Here is a 13,968-nt window from a genome sequence, read left to right as displayed (position 1 = left end):
AGAACATCTGTTTAGGATGTCCAAGTCCTTTCTGTAGCATTACTACCAATACATAAATAAGCAAACAAACCCAGACATAAGCAAGCTCACCTATGATCCTAATTTCAGAAGCCAGTCCTGGATAAAAATATTAAGACCTTATCTGGAAAATAGCTAATGCAAAGAAGGGCTCAGGCTAAGGCTCAAGTGATAGAGCTCTTGTCTGCCTAGCATGAAGACCGGAGTTCAAGAATAAGTGCTATAAAAAAGAAAAACATATTAGATTTTTGTGGGCAGGGCTAGAGGATTCTCATCAGGGCCACGTCTTTATGTACACTAGACAATTGCTCTACCACTAAGCTACCACCACAGCACTGATAGTGAATTCTTGATATACAAATCTCAAATGTCTTCTTTCTGATGACTTTTTATGATGGTTGCAGCCACATTATGCATTAAGCTCTGAGTTTAATTAGGAAAAAGTACTAATGAATTATGTGGGGAAACAGATAAAACTAACCAACTGACTAGCTGTTTGATTACTAATGTTAAAATAGCCAATAAACAATCCTATTTAGAAGATGTTTTTAATTATGTTTCTCTAATAATACCCTGCACTTAGAGAAGGCTATCTGAATAGCTCTTGTTTGAATCATTTGCATGCCAAAAGCATCAAGGCAAATCATATCAATGATTTAATATGGTGCTATACTTCATTTTTCTATCTCATACCCTATATGCAGAAAATAATATACAGGTATGCTTACCTAACACAGATGCCAATACCACACCTCAGGGTGAGCATATTAGTTAATTGTGTATGGCCATCATATTAGGCAATATGGATATGCATTGGATCCGAAGATGATGTTTATAAAAAGCACATTCCCAGTCATGCATTGTTATTGCTATACATTTTGGGCAAACATGAGTTGACCTTTTAGAACCAGTTGTATGATTCCCAACAGAGCTGGTTCTAAAAAAGGATCAGTGTCACCATCCATTCTATTCCTGGACACAGAGACTAGCAACTTGTAGACAGAACCATAGATTAGCATATGAGCCATACATATGCACATGTGTTCACATGTGATGTTGATGGGGAAAAGGTAATTCCATTGATGTTTACAAAATACAGAATAAAAATGTTCTCATGCAAAAAAAAAAAAAAGGTGCTTAGCAAGTATCAGAGAGATCTGAATTCTATTCCCAACTTTATTATTGACTGGTTTTGTCACTCGACTTCTCTCTTGTTTTCTCAATAAGACAGAAAAGAGATTGAATCCAGTTTTAAACCAAAATTTCTACTGGCCTTCCATCTCTGATCAGATTCTGACATTTGCTGACATATTATAGACCCAGGAAGGATATGAAAAGCTGCAGCCAATCAGTATTCAGAGCCACATTCATTTTACAGGTGGAGGTCACCACATGTTTATTAAGGCACAGCTAAGACTTATGTACAGTATCTAGAAAGCTGTTTCTGAAAATTAAAGCCAGAGTACAATTTCAATCATATAAAGCAGTCAGAGGTGACTCCCTCTTTGCTAGGCCCGTGAAATATTGTTATCTGCAGAACACTGAAACTATATATTGTGCCTTGCAAGAGGTGATAGGGCTAACAAAAGCACATTAAAGAATTCCAGTCTAAGAAACAGAGCACATAAACTTCAAAGTACTAAATAAGTGAGTACAGTACAGTATAAAGCAATACCACTGGATGCCATGACTAAAATATGGCTTTCTCAAGAACGGGTAGACTTTTTAAAATAAGTTCAATGTGACATAGAATATAATTGTGTTCTGTAAAGTTTTGTCAAGGGAGTATAAGCAAATAAAACATACATAAAGTTCCACAGTCATAGGTTTCCTGTATCATACACTTCAGAGTGGATTTATTTAAAACATGATTGTGTGCTTGTGTGCTGATTTATTTCACTATCTTTAAATGGTAATGAGTACATGTGTTGAATCATGGTGCTCAAAATAGTTTTTTTTAAGAGTTTAAGACAGAAATTATATAACCTATATGAAAAGATATAGATATAGCGTGTGTATGTATGCATGCGTGCATGTACACGCATGCTGGGACTTGAATACAGAGCCTAGGCACTGTCTCTTCTCTTTTTTGTTTAAGGCTGGTACGCTACCACCTGACTCACACTTCAACTTTTGACTTTTTGTAGCAGATTTCGTTAATTGAAAGCTAGAGTATCTCTGATTTATCTACCTGGGGGTTGGCTTCAACCACAATCCTGAGATCTCTGTCTCCTGAGTAGCTAAGATTATAAGTGTGAGTTACTGGCTCATGTATTTTGAAACCATAGTCCAAGGGAGCTATGATACCTTCATATATAGGGGAACCAAGCAAAAGCAGAAAAAAAAAAGAAAAAAAGGAAAAGAAATAAAAAGAAAAGGAAAGGAAAAGAAGTATTAGCAGATTATAAAGAGCTAAGAGATTTAAGAAGCCCAGTAGTCTCAAGAAAGGCTAATTTGACAAAGTACTTGCTAAATCTTATCTATGAAATTAGGGTGTGGGATTAAAGTAATCATCCAGACCAGAACCACTGACAAACAGGAAATCTAAGTGAGAAAATTGAGGTCTAGGCAAACTTTGTAACACAGGTCACATGGAACACGAATTTTCTTAAAATTTGTCATACCATTATTTATTAATTTCACTTTTAGTTCTAGGAAATATAAAACCTTCCAAGACAGAGGATTTACTAGAGCAGATAATTAGATATTTGTTGAAAATCAGATTTGAATTGAGAAATGCAAGATAATCATGGGTTTCATGAGACTGGTTTTCAACTTCTTCAACTCCTCTGCATCGCAGAAGAAAAGGGACAGGGCAAGGTCTGACAGCTCATCCCTGGGACCACCATTTCTCTTAACTCTTTATTCCTACATTATTTACTTTGCTTTTGTTTTCACATTGTGCCTATCATTGCTCTTTGTTTTTATTCTCCTTTTACTGCTTCCTAGCTTTGTTCTCTTTGCAGACAAACCTATAGATATCTTTTATCAGCACTATTTAAGTCTGAAAATAGAAATCCTAGGTACAAATCAATCTTATACAATTCAATTAAAAAATTTGGTTCTAACCTTACTCTCACAGGTTCTATAAAAAAAATTCTAGAGAAATGAAAATGAATAAGATGACCTAGACTGTCCCTTCTGTTAGCTCATACTGTAAATCAGAGATAAGATGTAAAGAAAAAAAATTATAAGTTGACAATAACTTAGAGAAAGAAATGACTAATGCTCTAGGAAGGACAGAAAGTTTCCATGAGAGTATGGCATCTGCGTAGGGATCTGAGAGTCAAACGGGAGTTCAATAAACTCAAAAGAAGACATCAGAGCTCAGAACATGATACCCAAATGTATGGGTATGACATATGGAGTACTTTGAACTGAAGGAGACTAGAATAACCTCAAAAGGAAGATATTCTGTCTGACTTTCTTCAGTCCTTCTGTCTCTCTTTCCCAAGAGGATTAAAGAAACTAGAACTCCTTTTCCCCTAGAGCAAGCCATGGAACCCAGGCATGCCATTCTCTGACTTTCTCCCTGCTTCTACATGAGCCTAAAGACCCTATGAGATAGATATCCTACCCCATACCTAAGACATGGAAAGCTGCATAGACAGGCTGAGAAGTATCTGAAAAGCCAGTTGGCCAGCCAACCCCCTCAGTTTATTACCATATAACCACCATTTGTCTAGCCACATTTCTACAGGGTTGTCAATTTTTCATTGAACATCAGCATAAAAATACAGTTTTCCTTGTGTATATGACTTCATTTCTAAAGGCTTCTATGTCGTATAAAACTTTGATTAGATAAATTGGATATACTTTTCTTTTGTGGACATGTCTTTTGTTACAGAAATGTCAGCCTTGAAATTTGTGGAAAAATAGTGTTATCTTTCAGCTTCTATAGAGGAAAAGGACATTGCCGTCAGATGCTAGCACATACAAAGACATACATGTATGGTTTACAAGGCTTAGTATTAGGAGAGAAAAGTGAGTTATACTGGAGAGAGAGCTAGATTGATGAATCTTAATATAGGATGCAAAATGGTATGTGCAGGGCTGGGAAGTTGGCTCAGTGGTAGAGCGCTTGCCTTGCATGCCTGAGGCCCTGGGTTCGATTCCTCAGCACCACATAAGCAAAAAGAAAAAAGCCGGAAGTGGTGCTGTGGCTCAAGTGGTAGAGCGCTAGCCTTGAGCTGAAGAGCTGAGGGACAGCGCCCAGGCCCAGAGTTCAGGCCCCACACCGGACCCAAAAAAAAAAAAATGGTATGTGCATACTCCTGTGTCCATATTGTTATTTCCACTTCTTTTGGGCAAAGAAAAAAAAGCCTTACAGATGAAAATAGAATTCAAGCAGTTCCCCTGATGAGGTTAATAATGAGATTTTTAAAATCCTATACCCTTGCCATTCACCATGTATCTTTAGACTTTCTTCCAAAAGAGATACAGTGTATGTTGCAGCCCATGGTCCTTGGTTGTGTTCCTACAACTTCTCTGACTCAAGCAAGGTGGACAGAAATTGAACACTGTTCCAGTTCTGATGACCAGATTAAGACATTGTGACTGGTTGTTGTCCAATAATAGCTAATAAATACATCTGCATATTTGTGTTTTCTCAGTCACAAACAATGCTTAAAAATATTCTTTCTGTGTTTGGAGTTGAGGGTAATTTGGGATGGTCATTTATAACAGAGGCACTTGGGAACAATAGTGAGCAATAGTTGTAATAGTGGCAGGGTATAGTAACAAGAATCTGGTAATGTAAATGTATTTTTATGTGGAACTAGATTATCATTCAATGGCTATAATCACCTTCATAGGTAATAAAGGTTTTCATGGATAAAGTATGAAAGTGCATAGGATTAAGAGTCTCAGAGCTAAACTCTACAATATTGATACTTCCCACACAGTGTCATAGAAAATGATGCTGGGGAAGTGTGGGGATGTAAACATTGTTTGTCATAACATGATAGACAACATAGTGAAAGATTGCTCCTTACATGAACTCTCCTCAGAAGCAATAACCTCACTGGAAATACATAAGTGGATTATACCATGTAACTAAAAGGCCATCCTAGAAGCTGGTATGCTTCTAGGCAATTAACATGCAAATTTCCAGATGTTGGTAAGAGTTGGAAATTGCTACCAAAACAAACAGCAATAAAAACTGGTAATCTGGCTTTGCAGGGTTCAGTTTCTACTTGGTGGCACCACCAGCTCTGGATTGAATCAAAGGGAAGTACAGACCAGAAAAGACGATCTCTCAGGCTTCTGAGGATGATGAAGGTATGAAGAAGAGCCAAGCAAGAACCAATTCTCCATTTTTAAACCTATTCTCCTAGCCCTACAGGAAGCTAAGGGTTCAGTCTTGGCTCTACCGTTAGCTTGTGTGAAAAGAAAAAAGGAGTGCTATGAGCAGAATGCACTCAGCCATGTATTAAATCTAAGAACTTTTAGCTCTCAGATTGTTTAGTAAGGAGGCATATGACACTTGCCCCAAGCATAAATGTCACTTGGTAGAAATGTATTTGAGTACACAGTAAAATGCCAGAACAGGAGGTAGAGGACCTTGGAGCTGTTTAGACCAAGAAATCCTATCACTAAAGCAGTGTTAGAATCTCTTCCATCATCTTTCCAATGAAATGAAGTCCAGTTTATGAAATGCTATCTATGCTTTGGGGATCACCATTACAGTAGTAATTCTGTGTCACTCTGGAGGATAACCTATGCTTTGTTACCCTACATGTCTACTTTAAATGCAACTATGGAAGCTTCAGTGCTTAAATATGAAGCTAGTCTCTGGCTAAGTGATAGATAACATGTTGCTTAACAAAGACCAGTAAGTCTTTCCTCTCAGAAACACTAAAATTTAATTCACAAAAGAGACCTAAACAGTGAATGGAAATTGTGTTTAAATGGTAAAGTTCCTCCCTAACACAGATAGGTTTAATTACCAGTTGTTTTGCATATTTTTCAATTATTCTTTCCCAAGAGCTAGGAGTATCTTATATTTTACATGTTTTAGCATCTTTGGCTGTGACATGCATAAATTGGTTGTTTAAAAGCTGCCACTAAAATCAAAATAAAACTTAAGACCCACAATGGTAAATATTCCCGGATTAATAGAGTTGCATACTTCAAAAATTGGCTGAAGTCTCTGATATTAGAAAGACAGAAAATTTATCTAGTTTTAGTAAATGTCAAATCAGCAGCTATTGCTTTTAAGATTAATAAAAGATGTAATGGTTTCTAGATAGACTCTAAATAGAGATTACTATGAATGGAGAAGTGATTTACCAACAGCCACCACAATGAGATTTCTTTAAAGGTTACAATCATCAGTTATTTAGCTGAAACACTGCTGAGAATGCCTGGTCATTTCTTGAATAATGCATAATGTTCATTGTAGATTTGATCTGTATTATAACAATACAGATATTTTTAAAATAATAGAAAAAAATCTGCTACCTTCCAATTGCTTAACATATCATTTCCATGAAGTAATTGACTCGGGACATATTACACACTGTCACCTGAGCGTTCTCTCAGCAAGCATAACTTGTAATAATCTGTATTTTACAACAGGCATCACAAAACAAACTCATCAACCTTTATAGACTGTTAAGAAAAGATGCAATGAATGCAGGGCAGAATGAAAGACCTTTCTGAGGCAGTAAATTTAAATGATTAAACTTCTATAGAGTTGTGTGGGACAAATTTGAATTTGAGCTTTGAAATTTAATTATTAACATGATCGACTCATCACATTAAAAATGTTGCCTACATGGTGTAAATACTTTTCATATGAATTTCCAAATGCCTGTAGGTTTATTCAAGAGACTGTTCAGAGAGGCACTGAATATAATGTCTCTCGTTTTTATTGTTGGATTATGAACTGCACTTCCCAGGATGCTGCAGGCTATTTATATAAGCTTGTTTATCCATATGAACTTCTTCAAGGGCACAACACAGAAGACCTTAATAAATTAAAATGAATTTCTTTTGATGTTGTTGTTTCATGAATGTTTGATCAGAATGAGTAGCAGTTTTGCATTAAAGAAGTCAAGTAGAGCAATAAATTGTACATATATTCTTGCAGCAGAAGCAGCTTACAGAAAGTGCCCACTGCATGCTAGGAATTTCTGAGATTTAGAAAAACAGGATGGATGCATTGGGCTTGGAGTTAGTGCTAGCTTACTGTCTTATTTGCTGAGAAAAAGTAATATACCTGTATGAACTTAGATGCTCTGCTATTATCTAGTGGGAATTTTCTTTTTAATTGTAAGAACTTCTATGTCATTTTAGGCTTCTAAATGCCTATCAAAACCTTCCTATTTCTCTTAGGGACATCTGCATACATTCCATAGACTGTAACAACCATAGAACGGAGACCACATTTTAACTCCATGATATTAGTTATACAGTTGAGCTAACTGGAAGCCACAAAATGTAAATTAATTAGTCATAGTCAAAAACTGAGAAAACTCTCCCTTGCAATATTTTATGGTGGCAATACAAAACAAGTATCATTTATAGAAATGGTATGTGAGAGACAGAGCATTAGGAACGCAAGAAAACCAGATTCTTGTCTTATCTCTGTTAAGAATTATAAGGTCACATCTCTTATATGCAAAATGAGGCATTCATAAAAGTTATAATTCTAAACATAAGCTGGACTATCATACTATGCAGAATGGAAGAACAAGAAACATCACATTTTTCTACTTTGGTTTTCATATAAAAAGGACTATTCATCCCAAACTCTTTTAAAAATGGAAGTACTTATTACAATTTTATTCATACCTTTAGTTTGGGAGATAGTACTTCAGTATCAAGAACATTCATTAATGCATTCTCAGTACTGCACTGCCAAGTTGTTACTTGTATTCTCAAGAGTAGAAGGGATGTTCAATGATATCAGAAAGAGAGCTTCATTTATTGGTCATGAGCTACCATATACTGACATCCTATTTGTGAGAGGTACTCCAGTTGTGTGTTCTCCTCAAACTTTGAATAGCATAGGTTCCAGAGCAATGGATTTTAAACTATGGCCTGTGGGCCACCTGGAAGCTGCTGTTTTAGAAATACAATTTTATTGGAACCTGGGCAATTCACTCATTAGCATAGTGTCTATGTCTGATTTCATGCTACAATGGAAGAGTACATACCAAAGACTACAATATTTACTACATGGTCTTTCAGCAAAAATATTGATCAATGATTACTTTAATTTTAATTTTCCCCATAACACAAGCATAACACAATCCATAAGTAATTATAGATTGAATATCCCTTATTTGAAAATGTTGGATCCAAAGTGTTTCATCTTTCAAACTTTTCTTCAGATTTTGGAACAAGTGAGATCTTAGAAATAAGAACAAAGCCTAAACACGAAATTCATTCATGTCTCATAAATACCATATATATATATATGTATATATATATATATGTAGCCTCAATGTAATATCATATGATATTTTAATAATTATATATTTGAAACAAAGCTTCAAGTTGTGGCATTATGTCGGTACTCAAAAGGTTCAAAAGTATCTGATTGAGATTCAGAATTTTTGGATTAGGGATGTTCAATCTATATCAGATTCACACACATACACACAGAGATGTACATGTGATCATAGCTTATAGCATGCATTTGCAAATAACCATTACTTTGATCCCTGTAACCCAATGAATATCTTATAAAATTTTATATCTCACTTCAAGAACCCTTTCCTACAACAGCTGAGGCTACAGGGCCTCTTCCAGAGGAAGCTGTAGGGTGCCATCATATAACTAGAGAATCAAATCCTCCAAAGAGATTACTTGCAGCTGCCCTGAATGTCAATTTTATTCCATGTTCATCAAGGGTTTAGATACAAGGCTGGGACATAAGAATCTAGCAGATCCTTTAAATCAGATGCCTTGATGTCTTAAAGATAGGGAGTTAAAGGCCAGCACCACGTATGCATCAATAAATATATACTTGCATATTTAAATGCTGAAAGTGGTATAATTTACCAGGAGTTTCAGAAATGCACAAGAAAATATCTTAAATATCACAAAACTAGACCTCTCATCTAAATGCAGTAAATGCATTAAAGATTTAAAGAACAAATACATATTTATACTCTTAACTTTTAAGCAATATTTCTATAGAGAAACACAAAACATTAATGCATTGATTTTGTGGTCATTAAAATCATTAACTCAAATGCCTGCTCCAGTTGGACTCTGCTCGCTTCCTCTCTTTGGTTACATAAAACATAACTTATCAGCTCCACCTTTTAGCCAATAATCTCAAACTCCACCCACCAAGAAGAATCTGATGCATCAATAACATCACATAAATGAAACCCCAGAAGACCTTAGCTGGGAAAACCATTTAATTCCCCTTTCTCTGAAGCTTCTTATTTATAAAGTAATAGAATACTTAGGCTGATAGACTATTTGACAATAAAAGAGAAATAGAAGAGGTTTATTTCACCTTCACATGGTGTCTTTCTCATGCAGAGTTCAGATTTCCACATTTGTATCCCTTTAAAGGATTTGATATGCAGGAAAAGAAGAAAGGATGTTGGTAAACATTTCATCATATAGATATCTACAGACCACCATATTCCATATCAAACAGTGGCCTAAGACTTACCTTTTACTGAGGTGTTAGGTGGAGGGCCTTCCATGCGCAAGTTCCACGGAGGGTCTCCTTGGTTAGCAAAGTCCCTCATTTTCAGATAGCTAATTGTAAGTCGGATGATGGATGCTTTATCAAGCTGGCTGGTAATGGCTGCAGGAAGCGGCAACAACTTGGCCAATTCGTAGAACTCAAAATTTTCTTTTCCCCGCCGGGAGCGAGCAGCATCTCGAGATTTCTCCTTTCTCAATGCTTGTAAACTGAAATCAAAGGAGTAGGGAAGTTGTTTAGAATATAGGGTTCTGTCATTGAACAGAAAGTGGTTTAAGTCTTGGTTTTCCTTTTCCCTCTCTATCCCACCCAAAAGCTACCAAAAAAACAAATTTCAAACATGAAGGGCCAGACAATGGCACTAAAACCATAATTCTATTTCTGGCTTATCAGAAATTCAAGTCCAAGGAGTAAAAATTGTGTTTTGGTAGCTCTTGTTTCGTAACAAACCTAAACACACATATGGAGTTACATCCATTGTTTCTGAGACATGACGTTTAGAGGTGAGGCTTGATGTGATTTGCTGTAAGAAATTGAAAAGACTGAGTGTGTGGCTCATATAACTATTCTCAAGTTAATGATTTGGTTCATTCAACTCTTGTCACCAGGGGATCTTAAGCCATCAAAAGGAAATATTTTGAAATTTTTATTTTAATTACTGTCTTGGGGAACAAAGGTAAACACGAACACAATTCACTATGACAGAATCAACAAATATCATGCTGATGTGTTTCCATCTTTCTGTTAGGATCATGACACCTTCAGTCAGGTGAAGAAAACAAAACATCTCGATTTAAATGCAACTTCAAAATGGTGCTGATATCTAGTTGATAATACTGTAACTCCTGATTAGTAGACATGTATTTGTAGATAGATTCTTTATGATACTAAAGAATACATTGCCAAAAAAGTCAAACTTTGGGATAACTTAAAATTTGTGTTGAAAGATAAAAACTCTTGTCTAGGTTATTAAAATTTATAAGCATTATAGACATATTACTTCACAGAAGAGACAACAGGTAGAATCCAGCGTTTTCCTTTAACTATTCATGTGCATTTCTGTTTGAAGTTAGCTCACATTGCTGAGGGCAGAATCTGGCACAACTGAGGGTGTGTGTGAACATCTGACGAGACAATTCCTCTGAATTGCTCTGTCTGTTTTGTGTCTGATGAGAAATGCATTCAGATTCAGAACCCAATGATAAGTAAATGACTAATATTGAAAGTACTGAGTTATCAGTAAAATAATCATTAACTATCCACACTATTAAACTCTGAAGGCCTTTTAAATCTATGTGTTCCCATTATAAAATAAAAGAAGCTTGGTATTGTTGGCTCATGCCTATAATCCTGGCTGCTCAGGAAACTGAGACCTTACTCAGGGTTTAAATCAGGAATGGCCATGACACTTGTATCTCCAATTAACTACCAAAATGTTGGAAGTGAAGCTGTGGCTCAAGTGGTAGAGAACCCCCTTGAATAAAAAAGCTATAGGACAGTGCCCAGACCAAGTCGGGAGTTTAAACAGCAGTACAGGCACACACACACACACACACACACACACACACACACACACACACACACACACACACACACACACACACACACACACACACACACACACACACACACACACACACACACACACACACACACACACACACACACACACACACACACACACACCAGGAAAGAAAAACACAGAAGGAAGTCTGGAAGAATAGGTCAGAATAATGTAAAGCGTGACTGTTCTCTATGAAGGCACTATGGAGAAAAATATGCCCCACTTTTTCCTAGTATCCGACATTGTTCACTGTGCAAACTGCATGCAACACAAACACAGTATTTTGTCTTTATATCTGTGTTATTTGAGAAATGCCATGATGCTCCAACCAGATTTGTGGGTTAACATCACAATCAGGATATCATGTGCATTCTAGTAATAATAATTTCTATATTAGCTAACCACATTTATCTCAAACCTAGAGAAAAAAATGCTATCACTTTCAGAGTCAGTCTCAAATGATAACCTAAGGCAACAACATCACCAATTTACATGGAAAGGGCATATGATGTCATTCATTTCTTAATATCTTAGCTACTATTTATTTGATTCTACAAATGCTCAGATTTGACAATAAAAACCATGTAAGCAAAGTGAGAATCATCTTAAAATCCAACAGAGTATATGTGACCAGGGTCCAGTTAACATCTATGATTTTAAAAAAACAACCTTAGGTCTTCTTTTAGACAATGAGCGCAATTTATGTAACCACAACTAGGTTGGCTGTGTCAAAGGAATACTGTGTTTTGACATGTTTTCTCCATCATTTATCCACAGAGGAAAGTGCAGTTGTTCAAGCTTAGTGATTTGCTTTTTTTCCTGGTGGCTAATTGGAGATAAGAATCTCACAGACTTGCCTGCCCAGGCTGGCCTTGAACTATGATCCTCAGCTTTCAGCCTCCTAAGCAGCTAGGATTATAGGCGTGAGCCACCGGCGCCCAGCAGTGCTTTGCTTTTATGTGTGATCCTGCAATCAAAAACTATTGCAGAGGATAAGCTAAACTTATATTCAGTTTTTAGTTCAGTAAGTGACTATGATGGAGCTCTAGAGCAGCAGTTGCAAATGCCTTGAAGATTACTGTGGGGAATGTCACAATACAGAAGGGTCCATGGGGACCTAAGAGGTCAGTAACCCAGCAAAGGCAAGGGAGACATAGTTCTAACTGACCACTGCCCTAGGAAAGCTCATTTGCTATTCCAGATATCCCAAGTTGCAATTTCTGGAGAAAACAAAAATATGAATTGTTATATGACATTTTCTAATTTTATGTTAACTCAATTTTTTATATTACATAAGCCAAACAATCATATTCAAACATGGATCACTTTATGATTGGGATCATGGATTAATTTTTTAACTGGTAATAATTTGGAAAGCCAATTTTCAAGGTAGTTTTACATGGATGTTATGTCTAATTTTTCCTTTCCACCTATCACCCAAATGATCACAAATGAATTCATTATCTAATTAATATTTCTAATACTTAGTCTAGAAATTTCTCTATGCAACTCAAGCAAAGTGGATGATTAAGCTATCATTCTGAAATTGATATTAATGCATGGGCTTGTCAATAAACTAAGAGAAAAAAGTGCCCATGTAATTGTAACCCCTCTGTACAGTATTTTCACAATAAAAAAAATTAATCCTCAGGAGGGCCAGAGACAGTAAAGGGGGGGAGAAAAAATGAGTGTTGACCAATGGCCACTAACTTATGGTTAGTTAGAATCAAGAGGTACTATTTCACCGTCTGTTGTACTATAGCATCAATGAGTATACATTTTGAGAAACTTAGAAGAAATGATTTTGAAAGTATTCATCAAAAATTTATAAATGTTTGAAAAATACATATATTTATCCTGATTTAAGCCATTATGCAACAAATATGTGTGTGGAACATGATTATACAATTTCCTAGTAATACTTATCTCTTTTATGTTGTTGTGCATCAGGTAAAGACAACAAAATTTTAAAAACACATAGCTTAATTTTAGTAAGAAAAAAAAACATTCTGCTTCTTGAGTGATGACGGAAATTAACTGAGCAGGTTCCAAAGGACAGAGGAGGAGTAAATAGACAAGAAGAGGAGTAAATAGACATGGATGTGTTGTCTAAACATAGTGCTTCTCTAAAGAGCAATCAGGACTCATTCTATGTGTGGCACTTCATGTCCTTGTTTTCTTCTCCACCTCCTGTCTTCCCCCTCCCCCCATCTCTATCTCTAACTCCCACTATATCCCCTTACTAGTAATAAAAGGTTTCTATGACTCCCATATCTCATCATTATGCAAATGCCATAGTTCAGGAGACTTTTAGAACAACATCACTATGTCTGTAATAAGTAATAATTAATAATGAGGGTAACACATAAAATACAGTCAATAGATTATAAAGACAGTGGAGATGCTAGTATACTAGATGAAGCTAAAGACCTTAAGACAATAACAAAGTTTGTGGATTAATCTTTTGCTTGCTTTTGTGAAGTAGGGACTAAGTTATAAGCAATTTTCAAATGGAATTAAGGACTACATTAAAGCCTAAGGTAAACTTTGTGTTTGTGTATTTTGTTCTAAGCCAAAAAAAAAAAACCTGGCCATATATGTGGAATACTAAAGGAATGGACATTTTGTACATGAATAAAAGGTTATAATGCCAGTCTCTACAATCTAAAATATAATTAAATTTTGGATCCATCCACAAGTAATTCCATCT

At 35.9% G+C, this 13,968-nt stretch overlaps 1 protein-coding gene across 5 annotated transcripts in view; it reads right to left on the bottom strand.

The window, feature by feature from the left end:
* Positions 1 to 13,968, bottom strand: part of Npas3 (neuronal PAS domain protein 3) — an 890,187-nt gene that overhangs the window by 610,706 nt on the left and 265,513 nt on the right. For all 5 annotated transcript variants that reach the window (XM_070026490.1, XM_070026480.1, XM_070026491.1 and 2 more), the window contains one exon: positions 9,659 to 9,903. In XM_070026490.1, coding sequence (XP_069882591.1) covers positions 9,659 to 9,903 — 245 coding nt within the window. The remainder of the gene's footprint in view (positions 1 to 9,658; positions 9,904 to 13,968) is intronic.

This window comes from Dipodomys merriami, unplaced genomic scaffold (assembly GCF_024711535.1).
Source record: "Dipodomys merriami isolate MVZ:Mamm:240054 unplaced genomic scaffold, mDipMer1.0.p SCAF_1, whole genome shotgun sequence".
Lineage (NCBI taxonomy): Eukaryota > Metazoa > Chordata > Mammalia > Rodentia > Heteromyidae > Dipodomys > Dipodomys merriami.
The sequence above is the reverse complement of the archived record's forward strand: the minus strand, read 5'-3'. Positions and strand labels throughout refer to the sequence as shown.